The 19,496-nt window shown below is 41.4% G+C and overlaps 1 protein-coding gene across 9 annotated transcripts in view; it reads right to left on the reverse strand.

The window, feature by feature from the left end:
* vlc (vulcan) overlaps positions 1 to 19,496 on the reverse strand; it is a 303,152-nt gene that overhangs the window by 87,225 nt on the left and 196,431 nt on the right. Inside the window, exon 1 of one of the 9 annotated variants that reach the window (XM_067773210.1) lies at positions 12,595 to 12,791. The exons of 7 other annotated variants lie outside the window; for them this stretch is intronic. Coding sequence is in view for 1 of the 2 variants with exons in the window: in XM_067773209.1 (XP_067629310.1) it covers positions 11,585 to 11,612 (28 nt within the window). In the remaining variant the exon portion in view is untranslated. Of the gene's footprint in view, positions 1 to 11,584; positions 12,456 to 12,594; positions 12,792 to 19,496 lie in introns of those variants that run through there. One more of the 9 variants, XM_067773209.1, reaches the window with a different exon arrangement.

Here is a 19,496-nt window from a genome sequence, read left to right on the forward strand (position 1 = left end):
ATATGGGTATCAAATGAAAGGTGTTAATGAGTATTTTAAAAGGGCGTGGGCCTTAGTTCTATAGGTGGACGCCTTTTCGAGATATCGCCATAAAGGTGGACCAGGGGTGACTAGAATTTGTTTGTACTATATGGGTATCAAATGAATGGTGTTAATAAGTATTTTAAAAGGACGTGGGCCTTAGTTCTATAGGTGGACGCCTTTTCGAGATATCGCCATAAGGGTGGACCAGGGGTGACTCTAGAATTTGTTTGTACTATATGGCTATCAAATGAATGGTGTTAATGAGTATTTTAAGAGGGAGTGGGCCTTAGTTCTATTGGTGGACGCCTTTTCGGAATATCGTTATAAAGGTGGACCAGGGGTGACTCTAGAATACGTTTGTACAATATGGGTAGCAAACGAAAGGTGCTAATAAGTATTTTAAAAAGGAGTGGGCCTTAGTTCTATTGGTGGACGCCTTTTCGGGATATCGCCATAAACGTGGAGTAGGGGTGACTTTAGAATGTGTTTGTACAATATGGGTATCAAATGAAAGGTGTTAATGAGTATTTTAAAAGGGCGTGGACCTTATTTCTATAGGTGGACGCCTTTTCGAGATATCGCCATAAAGGTGGACCAGGGGTGACTATAGAATTTGTTTGTACGATATGGGTATCAAATGAAAGGTGTTAATGAGTATTTTAAAAGGGAGTGGGCCTTAGCTCTATAGGTGGAAGCCTTTTCGAGATATCGCCATAAACGTGGACCAGGAGTGACTCTAGAATGCGTTTGTACAATATGGGTATCAAACGAAAGGTGTTAATGAGTTTTTTTAAAAGGGAGTGGACCAGAGGTGACTCTAGAATTTGTTTGTACTATATAGGTATCAAATGAAAGGTGTTAATAAGTATTTTAAAAGAGCGTGGGCCTTAGTTCTATAGGTGGACGCCTTTTCGAGATATCGCCATAAAGGTGGACTAGGGGTGACTCTAGAATTTGTTTGTACGATATGGGTATCAAATGAAAGGTGTTAATGAGTATTTTAAAAGGGAGTGGGCCTTAGTTCTATAAGTGGACGCGTTTTCGAGATATCGCCATAAACGTGGACCAGGGGTGACTCTAGAATGCGTTTGTACAATATGGGTATCAAACGAAAGGTGCTAATGAGTATTTTAAAACGGAGTGGGCCTTAGTTCTATGGGTGGACGCCTTTTCGGGATATCTCCATAGAGGTGGACCAGGGGTGACTCTAGAATTTGTACAATATGGGTATTAAATGAAAGGTGTTAATAAGTATTTTAAAAGGGAGTGGGCCTTAGTTCTATAGGTGGACGCCTTATCGAGATATCGCCATAAAGGTGGCCCAGGGGTGACTCTAGAATTTGTTTTTACGATATGGGTATCAAACGAAAGGTGATAATGAGTATTTTAAAAGGGTGTGGGCCTTAGTTCTATAGGGTGACGCCTTTTCGAGATATCGCCATAAAGGTGGACCAGGGGTGACTCTGTAATGTGTTTGTACGATATGGGTATCAAATTAAAGGTATTATTGAGGGTTTTAAAAGGGAGTTGTGCTAGTTGTATATGTGAAGGTGTTTTCGAGATATCGACCACAATGTGGACCAGTGTGATCCAGAACATCATCTGCCGGGTACTGCTAATTTATTTATACATGTAATACCACGAACAGTATTCCTTCCAAGATTTCAAGGGTTTTTGATTTCGCCCTGCAGAGATTTTTCATTTTCTACTACTTAATATGGTAGGTGTCACACCCATTTTACAAAGTTTTTTTCTAAAGTTATATTTTGCGTCAATAGACAAATCTAATTACCATGTTTCATCCCTTTTTTCGTATTTGGTACAGAATTATGGCATTTTTTTCATTTTTCGTAATTTTCGATATCGAAAAAGTGGGCGTGGTCATAGTCGGATTTCGGCCATTTTTTACACCAATATAAAGTGAGTTCAGATAAGTACGTGAACTGAGTTTAGTAAAGATATATCGATTTTTGCTCAAGTTATCGTGTTAACGGCCGAGCTGAAGGACAGACGTTCGACTGTGTATTAAAACTGGGCGTGGCTTCAACCGATTTCGCCCATTTTCACAGAAAAAGTGGGCGTGGTCATAGTCGGATTTCGGCCATTTTTTACACCAATATAAAGTGAGTTCAGATAAGTACGTGAACTGAGGTTTGGTAAAGATATATCGATTTTTGCTCAAGTTATCGTGTTAACGGCCGAACGGAAGGACAGACGGTCGACTGTGTATAAAAACTGGGCGTGGTTTCAACCAATTTCGCCCTTTTTCACAGAAAACAGTTACCGTCCTAGAATATAAGCCTCTACCAAATTTCACAAGGATTGGTAATGTTTTGTTCGACATATGGCATTAAAAGTATCCCAGACAAATTAAATGAAAAAGGGCGGAGCCACGCCCATTTTGAAAATTTCTTTTATTTTTGTATTTTGTTGCATCATATCATTACTGGAGTTGAATGTTGACATAATTTACTTATATACTGTAAAGATATTAACTTTTCTTTTAAAATTAGGCTTTAAAAAATTTTTTTTTTAAAAAGTGGGCATGGTCGTTCTTCAATTTTGCTAATTTTTATTAGGCGTACATATAGTAATAAGAGTAACGTTCCTGCCAAATTTCATCATGATATCTTCAACGACTGCCAAATTACAGCTTGCAAAACTTCTAAATTACCTTCTTTTAAAAGTGGGCGGTGCCACGCCCATTGTCCAAAATTTTACTAGTTTTCTATTCTGCGTCATAAGTTCAACTCACCTACCAAGTTTCATCGCTTTATCCGTATTTGGTAATGAATTATCGCACTTTTACGATTTTTCGAAATTTTCGATATCGAAAAAGTGTGTGTGGTTATAGTCCGATATCGTTCATTTTAAATAGCGGTCTGAGTGAGTTCCTGGGAACCTACATACCAAATTTCATCAAGATACCTCAAAATTTACTCAAGTTATCGTGTTAACGGACGGACGGACGGACGGACGAACGGACATGGCTCAATCGAATTTTTTTTTTCGATACTGATGATTTTGATATATGGAAGTCTATATCTATCTCGATTCCTTTATACCTGTACAACCAACCGTTATCCAATCAAAGTTAATATACCCTGTGAGCTCTGCTCAACTGAGTATAAAAAAAAGAATCAGTAGAAATCGTAAAACAACTGATGGCGATGAAAGGCATTGAAGAAGTTCTAGCAAAACAAACCCTTTTTGTCCTCTAGAGAGCTTAAAACAGAACTCCGACTCACGGGAGAAAAGGCTTTGAAGAGATTTACAAGGTATAATTGAAAGAGCGGTCACCTTGTCCGTCCTCATGTCACGTCGTTTAATTTTTTCACAAATTATTACATAAATTAAATTAAAAAAATGTTTCAATTGAAAACGTTTATTTTTCATAAATTTAAAAGCAATAGCGGTAATTCCCGCTTAATTCACAAAGAACTGAACTTAAATTGAACACGCCGAACCATTATGTACAGATTTGCGGATGCCAAACATTCAGTCAGAAATTCTAGAATGAGACTGCTACTGAGCCTTATAAACAAAACCAACAGACTTGCTTTTACCGAAGTAGTCAGAGTCAAAGGTTGTGTTCGTAATGTGTTTAGCGCTAACATTGTGGTTACGCGGTGTAGGCTGTCACCCGCCCCATCTCCCTCCTTTTTTTATACGTATCTCTATGAATTTATATATATTACCCGTACTTGGTATTATATTCGATTATTGAATTGTATTGTATCGAATATCTATGAATTTATATATAACCCGTATCTTGTATTGTATTCGGTTATTGAATTGTATTTTTATATTGAAGTATCCCTAGAATCAATGCATTGTATTTAGCTTTAAATTCCCTATTGGGAATTCTCATGGCCGTGTGGCAGCCTCCACCGCGAAAATCCACCAAGTTCAATTCGCCGCAAGTACAGGATGGCCAACCTGTCAAAAACCCACCACCTTTTGGTTATTGAAAAAAATTATTATCGTTGTCATCTTTGCCAATTAAAAACAGTTTTTCTGACAAAATTTTCTTTTTCGAGGAAATTATATATACATATCCAGTGTCAAAGTAGTTTTTGGAGATCAACAATTCTTTTAAAAAGGTGGCTTTCCTTGCTGTGCGTTTTGTGCAATAGCGATTTAAATATATTCCTCCATATAATTATAATCATACAATTATACTGCATAATTATGCTCTTGAAAAGCATAGTAGTTGCGAATTTCATCCAGTTTGTGAAAATATTATCACTTTGTGAAAAAGAAATATAATCTTCAAAGAAAGAAGACCCTTCTCCTGTGAATAAGCCATCGGGTTGTATATTTTACTGATTATTTGATGTAATTGCATTTACGTTTGCACACAAAAAAAAATTTGGTGAATTAAATGAAATTGCTGTACAATTTATCTGCGAAATCCTTTCATCTAAAGCTATATTCTATTTGGTAAAAGTAGTACCAACGTTAACTAAGTTTTGTGTTATTTTGCGCATTCAAATTTTATTGCCGATTTGTGTAGAAATTAACCAATTACGCTGGACTTAGAAGAGACTTGAGCTTTCGTGAAAAGAGAAAATTGTTAAGCAGCATAGCTGAAAGAACGTATTTCTTGGCATCGGACTCTGCTGGAGTACTCCAACAACTTGGTCCATTGTGACACCACATCATCGCCAGCACCGCCGACAAGCGATCAGAAAGGAGTCGTTCCCCTAACCAACTCTATCACGGCAAATCGGTGAGTAGCAACCTCTCATTTATCTAATGGTCCTTCGTCATAGACGAACCCAGCCCCTTGTACAATAATATACATATTAAAAGATATCCATCCCGTAAATTTTGGTGGGTCCCAACCACATAAAATTTTTCCGCCAAAAATACATTTTTCCCGCAATAAAATATATATGTATATTCCCACCACCATATACAAACGTACATAAAAGCGGTGCATTACAAACCGGCAGATCCCACTCATAATCTCACAAAGTTAACTTGTGTCCCTTGCGGTATAATATAAATACATATTCCCACATAAGTATTACTCGGGATACCCAGCAGCAAATTCGGCCACATTCACATAGTTTGAATTACCCAGCAGTAAATTCTGCCGCTCATCCCAACTGGTCCCAGCCTAATCCCAATTGAGTCTAACTGGTCCTAGCCTAATACACTCTCGACCAATAGGAAAACTTATCCCTTTGGTTTTCCCGTATAAATAAACACTCGGCAATCTCCAAAAATTCCCAAAATAGCGAAAGTAAAATTAAGCAAGTCCCTCTTCAGAATGGCTAGCGTAGTCGAAAGTAAATTTATATCCGAAACGGATCTCTTTTCGGATTACTGCGCTCGGTTCGGTACAACCGACATCCAAGATAACACCGAGGCATCCCTAAAAATAAAAGACAAAAATATCGATGTGTTCTGGGAAAGGCTACATAGCGCATATGACGCCGTCGTAGAGTCAGATTACAACGACCTTCCCGACGACTTTAAGGCCTCAGCCTTAAGCAAATACCGCGCCTGCCTTATAGCATATGAAGACACAAAGGCAAGAATAGGCGATCAGCTCCAGCTAAGGGTACTAAGCAATCCCGTCCCAGCTACAACCACCACTCCCCAAGAAAATTCCCGGATGCACCTCAAAGTACCCGCCTGTGACACCGAAGTCTTTTACGGGAGTTATGATCAATGGCCGTCCTTCCGTGACATGTTCACAGCGGTCTATATCAATCACCCGAAACTCTCAGGCGCCCAAAAATTGTACTATCTCAGGTACAAAACCCAAGAAAAAGCCGGCCAGATAGTAAAGCAATTCCCACTAAGTGATGCCAACTTTGCTCTGGCGTGGGAAGCCCTGAAATCCCGTTATGAAAACGAAAGAGTCCTGGTCGACAATCAAATCCGAATTCTCATGAATCTAAAAGCGATTCAATCGGAAAACAGCGATGAAATCCAAAGATTGCAATCCTCTGTAAACAACTGCCTCCAGATATTAGCAACCCAACAAGTCTCGACAGAGAGTTGGGATTCCATTTTAATTTATTTAGTAACGTCCAAGCTCCCAGAAAATACTGATGCGCTTTGGGAACAATCATTAAGCTCCAGACGAGACCTACAGAACTGGTCCCAAATGGATCAGTTTCTGCCTACTCGCTACGAGATAGTGGAAAGGGTGGATCAATGGCGACCAGCCAAACCCCGATATAATCCACCCCCCACCAACTTCTCAACGCCTTCCCCAAGTCAGAACAATCCCCAGTTCAGTTCAAACCCAAAATCAAAGCCGCAACCCCCCGCAGAACAGCAACTATATCCAAAATCGCACAAATGCTCATGTGGCCGAGCATCAGAAAATCTACGCCTGCAAAATGTGCAAGCAGGCCTCCCACACGCTACAAAGCTGCTTGCATTACAAAAAGCTGGCAATCCCTGAACGGAAAAAATTCGTGAGAGAAAACAATATGTGCGAAAACTGCCTGTCCCAAGCCCACCTCTTAAAAGATTGCACAAGCACAAGAACGTGTCTCTACTGCCAAGGTCGCCACAACTCCACCCTCCACGACGCCGGAGTATCTCATAAAACCAATGGCCCTCGGAAAAAAACAGCTCAAGTAGCAACTAGTCAGGACGTTACCAACCCAGATCCCAACGAGGAACTTCCCACCACCTCAAACGCTGCCCGCATCCAATCTTTGCATGCAGAAAATGATAGCAAGATCATTCTCCCCACAGCGATAGTGTCCATAGAACACCGAGGGAACTGCTTCAGGCTCAGAGCCTTAGTGGATCAAGGGTCAGAGCGTAGCTTCATCTCATCAAAAGCTCAAATCAAGCTAGGCCTCCCATATACCCACTCCCTATTTGAAATATCGGACATGGGAGGCGGAGTAGTACAAACCTCCAACAAGTTATGCTCATTGACCCTAGTCTCAAATGACCACAAGGTGAAAATAAAGGCCAAGGCAATAATGCTACCTCGGCTTACTAGGCAACTCCCAACACTCAGGCTAAATAACGACCAAATGCGTAAATGGTCACACCTCAAGCTAGCAGACCAGAATTCTCAGAATCCCTCCCAAATCGATCTAGTGTTAGGCAGCGATCTCATCCCTCAAATCATGCTAAATGGCATAGAAAAGATCTCGCCCACACTGCTAGCACAAAACACAATATTTGGCTGGATAATAAGTGGCCAAACCCCCGAAAAGGTCGGATCACACTCCTCTCAAGCGTGGGAAGTGACGAATGTCCAGCTGAATGAACAGCTGAGACAATTCTGGGAAATCGAAGAAATACCCAGAACGAGAGTGGAAACCCCAGAAGATAAAATGTGCGAAGAATTTTATCAAAGCACCACCACTCGCATGGATGACGGTCGATACATGGTCCGGCTCCCATTTAAATCAACATTCCCGAACGATATAGACCTAGGACAATCCCGTACTGCAGCCCTACGACAGTTCCATGGCATGGAACGTACTCTCTCAAAAAAGGGCGATCTCAAGCAGCAATACGACGAGATACTCGAAGAATATCTGTCCCTAGGCCACATGTAAGAATGCAGTCCAAATGAAATAGAATCCCTGGGTAAATACTGCTCATTCTATCTCCCTCACCATGCAGTCGTAAGGCCAGACAAGAAGACAACAAAAGTCAGAGTTGTATTCAACGCCTCTAAAAAGTCGGGTTCCGGTCACTTCCTCAACGATGTTTTATGTACCGGACCAACCCTCCAACCGGATCTCCGACTTATGTTGCTGAAATGGCGAACGTATAAATATGTGTTTAATGGCGACGTCGAGAAAATGTACCGCCAAATTCTCTTGCACCCCGATGACCGAGACTACCAACGGATAATATTCCGAACCCCCGAACACAGTCCAATCAAGTCCTACAAGTTGAAAACGGTCACCTTCAGGGTTAACTGCGCGCCTTTCCTGGCTATTCGCACTCTACACGAGCTGTCGAAAGACATAGCCTATTCCCATCCACGCGCAGCCCCAATACTAAAATCCGAGACGTATGTTGACGATATTATATCTGGCAGTCATGATCTCCAATCAGCCGAGCAATCCCTAACAGAGACTATAGACGCTCTCAATTCAGCCGGCTTTCCCCTAAAAAAGATCACGGCAAACCATCCCAACATCCTCCAAAAAATATCGAAAACTGATCTGCTGGAAACAAACTTTCCCGAGTTCGGAAAGACTAGCACCGCCTAGACCCTGGGCATCCAGTGGAACGCCCTAACGGATACATTCTCGTATACCGTCGACTCAAATCCGACATCCACTGCAGCCACGAAGCGGAAAATCCTCTCCTCCATTGCGAAACTTTTCGATCCCGCAGGGTGGCTGATGCCCATAATGATCCAAGCGAAGATGCTCATGCAATAATTGTGGTTAGACGGGACCAAATGGGACGAGAAGGCTAAACCCATCCGTCTAGCCAAATGGGCGCAGTTCTCTCAAAATCTTCCCTCTATCTCAGCCATCCATATACCCCGATGGATGAATTTTACGCCCGATCATTATGTTGAGCTCAACGGATTCTGCGACGCCTCAGAAAAGGCTTATTGCGCAACCCTGTACCTAAGAAGTACCGTCGGTGCTCAGGTCCACTCTCACCTTATAGTGTCCAAAGTGGCCCCTCTCAAAACCATTAGTTTGCCACGCCTGGAGCTATGCGGAGCGCTCTTATTAGCCAAATTAGTCGCAGTAGTCCAACCCCATCTCGGCCTAAACCAAAAAAAAATTAATCATGTGATCCGATTCGGAAATCGTGCTAGCCTGGTTGGAAAAGCCACCACATACGTCTCTAACCGAACAGCGCAGATTATAGACCTCCTTCAAAATGTCCCTTGGCGACATGTGCGAAGCAAAGACAACCCCGCGGATCTTGGAACCAGAGGATGCAGCCCCGCCGATCTCGCTAACTCATCGCTATGGAATGGTCCAGAGTGGCTTTCCCGACCCCCCCCCCCCCCCCCCCCCCCCCCCGAGGACTGGCCAACACCAACGGCCAGAAATATTGTACCCCCCGAACTTCGCCGAGTCGAATCACTGCATGCAGCGGAAGAGTCAGAAGACTTCTTAGAACGGTTCTCCGCCTATCCCCGTGCCCTAAGCGTAACAGCGTACGTGTTGAAATTTGTAACTCGGCTTAAAAATGCTGTAGGAGGCAATCGTACCCCTAACGATCCCGCCCTCTCTTACGCCGACGTCATGCGCGCGAAAATCCGTCTGCTGAGCTTGACTCAGTCAAGATTCTTCGCTTCCGAAAGAACCTCCCTCGAAAATTCAAAACCAATCGGAAAGCGAAGTCCCCTACTGGCACTTGACCCCTTCCTGGATACAAACGGGATTCTCCGTGCCAACGGAAGATTAGTAAACGCCGACATGACCTACAATGAATGTCGTCCCATCATTCTCCCCGAAAAGGCTAGATTTACTACCCTTTATATAAGGTTTCTGCACGAGAGCTTCCTCCATGCGGAAGTCCGCCTCCTGCAACAAGCTATGAGGCAGGAATTCTATACCCCCCGACCTCAGCTGAAAAAATTTATTTTCCAATGTAAAGTCTGCACCATCCATAAGCGACAAACGCAATCCCAATTAATGGCAGCTTTACCCCCCGAACGATGCACTTTCGCGCCCCCCTTCACTACTACTGGCGTAGACTTCGCCGGTCCGTTACAAATAAAAGCTTCGATGCTCCGATCTCCAACACTCGTAAAAGACTATGTGGCCGTTTTCGCTTGCTTCAACACCAAAGCGATCCATTTGGAATTGTGTTCGGATCTCACCAGTAAGGCTTTTCTCGCTGCCTTCGCCCGGGTGCGTCGAGGGTACCCGAAACAAATGATGAGTGACAACCGCACAACATTCATTGGTGCTAAGCGAGCAACCGAAGTAGAGTTCATCACCTTCCTCAACGAAGTCTCGACAGATATTGTCCAAAAGTACGCGCCACAAGGCATCGAATGGAAATGTATACCCCCCGGAGCACCCCACATGGGCGGATTATGGGAATCTTCCGTCAAAAGCTTTAAAACCCATTTTAAAAAGGTCGCCGGAACACACAGCTTCACATTTGAAGAATTCTCAACGTTATTAATTCGCATAGAGGCCGTAATCAATTCTCGTCCTATCTCCCCGCTTTCCCAGGACCCAGCGGATCTCACCGCCCTCACACCTGGCCACTTTCTCCGAGGCGCACCTCTACTCGCCATCCCCGAACCGAACTATGAACACCTCTATTTGATCAACCGTTGGGAACGGTTGAAAGTTTTACATCACCAATTCAGCAAGCGCTGGAAGAATGACTATCTCATGGAGTTACACAAGCGTTATCGATGGCAAACCGCTCAACCTCCCCCTAAAATCGGCGATCTAGTCGTCATCAAAGAAGACAACCTACCCCCTACCGAATGGCGCCTAGGACGCGTGGAAGACACCCATCTGGGAAGAGACGGCCATATCCGAGTAGTCGACGTACGCACGCAAAACGGTGTTCTCACCAGGCCTATCACAAAATTGTATTTCCTGCCACCAGCGCAACTTCATTCAACCTCGCATGGTTCCCTATCATCTCCCGAACCAACTACAGTCCACTAAGACTAAATACTGACACCATCTCAGAACATAACTGAATCATCCCGTATCTCTCACAAACAGTCCCTAACCTGGCGCTCCCCTCAGACATACCACTAACATGCATTCATATCCTCTCCTTGCACATATGGATCGTCAGCGCCCTCCGGTTCCCACACCACGTCGCTCGCTGGAATCGCGCGTCGTAGTACCCGCAGCCCCGACACGTCGCATCATCCCCGCGGTGGCTGATTACCGCAAATGCCGTCTCTGCTTGCAGCATCACGCGCTTTTGGTGTGCCCTCTCTTCAAGGCAATGCTCACGCATCAACGGCTGGTTATAGTCAAGGCACACCACTTCTGTAGCAACTGCTTGGCATTATCGCATCGGACCAACCAATGCACATCTACTGAACGATGCCGGGATTGCGGGGGCTTCCACCAAACCCTGCTTCACGGCGGCACCGGAGGCCGCCAAGCACCCAGCGAAGAGGAGTCTCATCCACTACCACGCCGCCGCGTTGCAACACATCACCGTCGACGTTGTCAACAGCAGCCTGCGAGGTCGCCTGAGCGCGCGCCAACCCCGCGACGCAGCGTCGGGGAGCGTACCATCCGGTGCACCGCGACCGGCTTGCGCACCGCCACATACAAAACGAAGGTGGGAAAAATCCTGATCCAGGAAGCAGTACGCGCCCTGCAGGAGCTGAAACACACGTTAGGCGCTTAGTGCGCCTAGGCGGCCCAGGATGGTTACGCGGTGTAGGCTGTCACCCGTCCCATCTCCCTCCTTTTTTTATACGTATCTCTATGAATTTATATATATAACCCGTACTTGGTATTATATTCGATTATTGAATTGTATTGTATCGAATATCTATGAATTTATATATAACCCGTATCTTGTATTGTATTCGGTTATTGGATTGTATTTTTATATTGAAGTATCCCTAAAATCAATGCATTGTATTTACCTTTAAATTCCCTATTGGGAATTCTCATGGCCGTGTGGCAGCCTCCACCGTGAAAATCCACCAAGTTCAATTCGCCGCAAGTACAGGATGGCGATATGGCATGATCGCCAACCTGTCAAAAAACCACCACCTTTTGGTTATTGAAAAAAATTATTATCGTTGCCATCTTTGCCAATTAAAAACAGTTTTTCTGACAAAATTTCCTTTTTCGAGCAAATTATATATAGATATCCAGTGTCAAAGTAGTTTTTGGAGATCAACAATTCTTTTAAAAAAGTGGCTTTCCTTGCTGTGCGTTTTGTGCAATAGCGATTTAAATTTTTCCATATAATTATAATCATACAATTATACTGCATAATTATACTCTTGAAAAGCATAGTAGTTGCGAATTTCATTCAGTTTGTGAAAAGTGCTAAATATTATCACTTTGTGAAAAATAAATTTAATCTTCAAAGAAAGAAGACCCTTTTCCTGTGAATAAGCCATCGGGTTGTATATTTTGCTGATTATTTGATGTAATTGCGTTTACGTTTGTACACAATAAAATTTGGTGAATTAAATGAAATTGCTTGCGAAATCCTTTCATCTAAAGCTATATTCAATTTGGGAAAAGTAGTACCAACGGTAACTAAGTTTTGTGTTCTATTGCGCATTCAAATTTTATTGCCGATTTGTGTAGAAATTAACCAATTACGCTGGACTTAGAAGAGACTTGAGCTTTCGTGAAAAGAGAAAATTGTCAAGCAGCATAGCTGAAAGAGGAGTCGTCCCCTAACCAACTCTATCGCGGCAAATCGGTGAGTAGCAACCTCTCATTTATCTACATTGTTTGCCATCTGTTTAAAGCACACCAATTTAGGACTCATCAGACCGCAGCACATTTTTCCCATTTTGGCTGCAAAGATGTATTCTGTAGAAAGCAAGTCTGTTGGTTTTTGTTTATAAGGCTCATTAAAATATGTGTTCAAAGAGCTGTAAAAAATAAGAAATAAAAAAATGGACCTTGTTACCTGCAAAATCTCGTTATCTAATGAAATCATTTTGGTTTTTTGATTGTAGTTGATAAAGTGAGGAGTTGTGAAGGACATCGCATTCGAACTTTTTTTTGAAACGTCCGCGGAGATTAGCTATCAATAGCTCATTTCTCCTTATAAATCGATTAAAATTTTACACAATATTCTTTAAATATCACCTAATTTTGTAGTAAATTTTAAATTGAAAATATATTAACTGTGTCGTTTAAAAAAATTTGAAAAAAACCGTGTTTTTACAACGAATTGGCCGTACTCCCCTTAAACAAAAATGAGGATAGGACACCACCATGTTGCATCGATTGTCTAGGTCATCTGGGTTTTAAAGTTACATTCCTGAAATGCACCGATGCGTGCCGCCCACAGAGATAATTCGAGGTCCATCTTTTTTGACTGGTAGTAAGAGTAGAACCTTCCAAGTCTTCCAGTAACGTGTTGTGATTAACTGTGTCAAAGGCTTTTCATAAGTCCAGCGCTACGAGTACTGTTCTATGGTGGGGTTCTTGGTTTAGTCCGCAATTTGTTTGTGTGTTGATGGCTTTAACCGTCCTGTGCATAGATGGGTACCCGGGTACCTTTTCCATATTCAAAAGCCATTTTTAAATAATCTACAAACAGAAACGAGTTAAAATTTTGTGGCATCGTATGGGAATAAGTTTTCTACAAAAAGGAGAGAAAATGTTTTCAAATATAATTTCATAAAGATGATTTTTTTAATAAATTAGTTGTTTATTACTAGTTCTTATTGATGGGATACCCAGGTACCACTCGCAGTTCTCACATTTTTACGTAATCTACAAATATAAACAAGTTAAAATTTTGTGGCATCCTATGGGAATAAGTTTTCTACAAAAAGGAGAGACAATTTTTTCAAATATACTTTTATAAAGATGGTTTTTTTTTTACTAAAATTAGTTTTTTATTACTAGTTCTCATGGCTGGGATATCCAGGTACCACTAGTAGTTCTCACGTATGAACTGCCTTGTGGTACCCATGTACCCAGCCATGCGAACTAAGAAGAAAAATTATTCATGATCAGGACGGTTAATAGCGCGGTGATGGTGCAATGTAATTTTTAAAAGCCATGCTGACGATTGGAAAGTCGCAGGTTTGTAGGTAAATAAGGGAACAGCTCACACGGAAGGAAATCATACATTTATTGTAGGAATATTTGGTTTGCAATATAGGTTTTGACATGTTTCTAACATATTCAGGGAATATTTTTACTGCAATGCTATATCTCAAATATTTGTGCTAACCTGTACTGGTTGGTGTGGAACCCGCTGTCTAAAAATTCTCATTGTTTTATATGTGTATCCTTGAAATTTACAAATAGATTAATGAGTATGATAGAAATATTCGTGAATAATTTTGTGGACAAGGAATATCAGGCGTAGGCATATGAAACCGGTATTTTTATTTAAAAAAAATACATTTATTTCAAGAGAATGGTAACGAATATTTTATTCAAAGTAAGCGCCCTCGCTAGCTACCCATTTTGACCGCCTCTCAGGTAATTTATATATACCTCGCCGAAAAAGTCTTCGTTTTTTGAAGCAAACCAGTCATCGAGCCATTTTCTAACATTTTCGTAAGAAGTGAAGCGCTGTTCGCTTAGTGCGTGCCTCATCGATGCAAATAAGTGAAAGTCGGATGGAGCCAATTCTGGTGAGTAAGCGGGGTGGGGTAGCGGTTGGCAGCTGTACGACTCAACCAATTACCGAGTCTGCTTTGTTCGGTGTGATGGTGCATTGTCATCGAGAAAAATCACTTTGTCATGCCTAATTTCATATTCTGGGCGTTTTTGGTGCAGAGCTCGGTTCGAATTGGCCAATTGTTGTTGGTAGCATTGACCATTAACAGTTTCGCCTGGTTTTAGAAGCTCATACCAGATTACACCACGCTGTTCCCAGAAAACACAGAGCATTGTCTTTTTTCCGAAGCGATTTGGTCTTGGGGACGATTGTGCTGGTTGGCCAGGGTCCACATACAATCTCTTGCGTTTGGCATTCACGAAATAAATCCACTTTTCATCGCCAGTAACGATCCGATGCAAAAACGACTTTCTTTTTTGTCTGGCGAGCAGCATTTCACATGTTGTTTCCCGATTTTCTTGCTGTCTGTCGTTCAGCTCATGTGGCACCCATCTTCCGCTTTCATGATCTTTCCCATGGATTTCAAACGTGTGGAAATGGTTGTCTGGGACACATTTAGTTGTTCTGAGAGCTGTATTTGCGTCTGATTATCTTCATCCAGCAAAGCCTGCAATTCGACGTCCTCGAGCAATTTCGGTGGTTTGCCGCGGTCAGCGTTTCTCACATCAAAATTACCACTTTTAAACATGTTGAACCACTCACTATACTGCGTACGACCGAGAGCGTGCTCGCCGTAAGCTACGACAAGCAGTCGATGAGATTCTATCGCCGATTTACTCAAATGGAGGCAGAAAATTAATGCTCGCCGCAAATCGTTGTTTGAAGGCACGTATTTCGAAATTTTCAAGAGCGAAAAAAACACGATATTGTATGAAACTTGAAATGTTTGGTATTGGATATTGTTGACAGATCATAAGACGCCAACTAGCGCCAATGGTAAGTCTTGACTGTTCTTACAATTGTGCCTACTGATCGCTAGATGCCAATACCGGTTTCATATGCATACACCTGATATATAATCAAATAATACCTCACGCAGTTTTTATCTCTACTTTGGTGTATACTTTTAATAATGTTTTCATAACGAACTTGAAAATACTTCAGTAATATTGTTGAAATATCCACGCAAAAAAATGCAAAACCCGGACATTTTTATGTTGCTGAAATATTTCCACAGTATTTCAACAGCATTAATTGTAATATTGCAACACCCTATAATATTGTGCCTAAATATTTAACAAACATTTTACCAATATTGTTTACCAGGCTTTTACCAGGCTATTAAAAAATTAGGATGTTTCAAACTAGCAGCATTTTCTTTTCTTAACTCTTAAGTTACTCTAAATCTTTAAAGTTTTAAGTGAATGTATGATAATATATACTATTGAAAATTTGTATGTATTTAACTTGTCTGTATTTATATATGTTATGTTATATCTTTAAAAGAATAAGTAAATTTCTTTTTTTTGTAACATTTCCGTTCTGAGGGGGCCCGCGATTTAGAGGTACTATGACATTTTTTTTAATTCAGGAGAGTCTTTAGTTGTGTAGAGGGTAATTGTCATACCCCTGGGTGACTAGGGTCTCGAGATATAGGCCAAAACGTGGGCCAGTGAATGCCTAGACAGTGTTTATACAATATAGATATCAAATGAAAGCTGTTGATGAGTGCTTTAGTACAGAGTAATATATTATCCAGAGACGGACTGGGACTGAGATTAGGACCAGGACTGGGACTGAGACTCGGAGTGGGACTGGGACTGGAATAAAATACATACCACCCTCTGGGACAGGCAATAAGGGATGCAGAAGAATTAGAAGAAATTGAGAGAAGAGAAAAGGGAGAAGGAGATTGAGAAAGAGATAGAATGAGAAGAAGATGGAGATAGATGAAGCGAAAAAGACGGAGGGAGGGGGGTGTGAATAAAAGGATTAGGAAAAAGTGAAGAGGGGGGAGGGCAGAGTCAGACGGAAAAAGCTTATTAAAATGTATGCAGATAGGCCAAATTTAGGGCAGGACAACGTCTGCCGGGTCTTCTAGTAAATAAAATAAATAAATATTTAGTAGCTGTAGAACCATATGTGACCTGGATTCATGAAAGGGACTTATTGTGCGAAAACATGTTTTCGAGAAAAACGCGTTTAAAGTTTTTGTTTAGCTTAACTTTGTGTAGCGGCCGGCCGTTGTGAACGAATTTTGTAATTAAAATTTAAGTAACTTCCCGATAAGCTACAAGTGAAACTTGGAATATAGTTCAGAACCCGATGACAATGCAATAATAAGACAAAAACTCCCATAGGTGGCGCATGGATTGAACTATTTCAAAAAATCTTATTTGTGGTCCGATTTGGCTTTAAATACGATTTGTTCCATTGGAAAGAGCGCTAAATTTCCTATAAGAAGCACTCAAAAAGTGAACAACGGTATTTTCGCACAATAGGTCCCTTTCATGTTTCCAGGTCACATATATGTAAGTTACCACGCTGCCGGCTCCCCAACATGTTGGATTCCCACGAACTAAAGTTTACACGTGCAGCTGTGTCAGCATAATCATTCTTCCCACAATCCCATAGCCAGCTGCCGCTATGTCAGCATAATCATTCTTCCCACAGTCCCATGGGCCACCTGCAGCTGTGTCAGCATAATTATTCTTCCCACGTTAGATGGGCCACCTGCAGCTGCGCTGGCATAATTATTGTAAGCAGCATAATTGCAACCCAACACCCGCTTCAAGGGCAAGTGCATTTCATCATATCGCGCAATGACAATATTGCGCAACGTTATCAAATCTATGGGAACCAAGTCAGTACCTATGCACATTGCAGCGGAGTCAGCATATTTCTATTTCACAATGTTGTGAGACTTTTGCATTACACATTCCAGCCAAGTAAGACACCTGCGGGAAGTCAAGGCCACACTCACACTCAGACGTCGCATATGTCTAGCTACAGAATGTAGCCACACAAAATGTTATAAAAGGAAGCACCAGTCCACGCAGAGGGCAGTTGCGTTGGGGTATTCGTTCTAATCTATCCTTATTCTATTCATTAAGTTTGTATTTACAATTACAACCATCCTAAAATAAATCAGTCTGTAAAATTTAACTGTGTTGTTCTATTGTGTTTGCAGGGCAAGTTGGCCCTTTAATTTTTTTTAGTGTAAGGATCACAGATCCTTTAAGTTGTATGTAATACTCCTATGCCACAGGCTAGGTACACTCACAAACATCAGAGTGCCGATATATTGCTGTTTAAATGTTTTTGTTTTTGTATTCAATAATCGAATGTACCTAAATTTAAATTCTTTCTTGTTTTTTCTATAAACCCAAACATTTTGTAGGCTGTCTTGTTTTGATTTCGAATTCAAAACTCATTGCGAGCATTTTCTATTAACAATATAGGAGTATTACATATATGTGTAGCACCCTCGCAATTTTCCATATTTCAAGAATGGCGAGACAGATTGAAGACGAGTGCCAGGTATTTTAATCCCTAGTCAAGTTGTGTTAGGTTGGGTTGAACTGGCCGGTCGATGAGGACCTCACATAGACTGAAAGAGCCCGTAGCTCATAGTAGAAGTTTACCAAACTGAAAAATCCTATTAAAAAGCAGGACCTATGTTATAAAATAACTCCGTCCTCTTGGCAAATACTAGAAGGTATGTAGGACCCATGCCATTTGCTGCTTCTAGATCTCACAGCTGTATTGCTCAAACGCAGGACACGAGCAAAAAACGTGCTCGATCGTTTCCTCCTCCAACCCTCACTTCCTTTATCTGCCATCAATGACCAAGCCTATTTAAAGGCATGTTATGCCAGAAGGCAGTGTCCAGTCAGAATACCCGTCATGAGTTTATAGTCCTCTCTTTTTAATGATAGAAGCAACTTCTGTACGAGCTATACGCAGACATCAACATAGTCCAGCGAATTAAAACGCACGGCTGCGCTGGCTAGGCCATGTTATGCGAATGAAAGATGATGCTCCGGTCAAGAAAGTGTTTCTATCGGAACCCGCCTATGGAAGCAGAGGTAGAGGGTGGCCCCCACTCCGTTGGAAGGACCAGGTGAAAAACGATTTAAACTCCCAATTGGCGCCGGTTGGCGGAGCGAAGGAGCGACTGGCGCGCCTTGTTGGACGGCCATAACCGTTTAGACGGTTAAGCGCCAATTAAGTAAGTAACTTCAAGGGATGCGCTCTTTTTAGCTACACTCTAAAACTTTTGTATGAAATTAAGATTAAAATGGGGGTAAATTCCTGTTGAAATAATTTTTTGGTGTAAAAATGCTCATTTTTTGTACTTATTCATGTTGAAAATAAAAAAATGGATGATATTGCTATAAAAAAACGTTAATATTTTGATTTACACCCAAAAAGTACATAGTTTTACGCAAGAAGTGTGCAAAGGTATACATGCTTCGTAATTTCACACAACAATGTGTAAATTTTGGTCACTTATTACCGTACTTTGCTTGAGGTAACTGTAAATTTTCATTTTCTGTGAAACCGTCTCGTTCGTCGTCTCTTGGTGGAAAAAAAGTGAATAAGCTTTAAAATATAATTATAAATAAGTTAATAAGCTTTTTAAATGTATTGGAAATGTTTGTGTGAAAAGTGTGTGCAAAGCAGTGCTACAAATTAAGGTTATCATTTGCATTTATATGCTCATAGGGAACTGAGTTCCAATTTGTTTGAATGTTTGTTTCTAAAATGCAATAAAAAGTTTTCAAACTAAAATGTCTATGCAGTCCATTTTTCAAAAAATCATTTTGCTAAAGACGTCGTGGTTGAAGTTGTCACCAATGTGTACCACACATTCAATTGTTCGATGGCTTCTTGCGACTTTTTCGCTAAAAAAAATTAGGCCCTTAGTGTTTAAAATTGCGCTCTTAGGGTGTAATTACTAGAAGCTTCTCAGTATGTAAGCCCTCGACTTATTTGACACATTGAGTTTGTAATATTGGTGAAGGTCAGTATATGTAAAGTTATAATGTATTAAAGTAAATGTTCGAAGCGTCGTGAGACCTCCACCCCTTTCCATTTTCGAAAAAAATTTCGCCAGTAGACTATTGTCTATCTGTGTCCAAAATTTAATAAAAATCCCTGTAGCCGTCCTGGCGTGATTCAGTCACAAAGACGAAGAATATAATAATTAAATTATAACTGTTCCAAGGGGCGGGGACCTCCCCCTTTTCAAAAACATATAGCTAGTAGATTCTTCTAGACTA

Source organism: Eurosta solidaginis, chromosome 3, assembly GCF_040869045.1.
Source record: "Eurosta solidaginis isolate ZX-2024a chromosome 3, ASM4086904v1, whole genome shotgun sequence".
Classification (NCBI taxonomy): domain Eukaryota; kingdom Metazoa; phylum Arthropoda; class Insecta; order Diptera; family Tephritidae; genus Eurosta; species Eurosta solidaginis.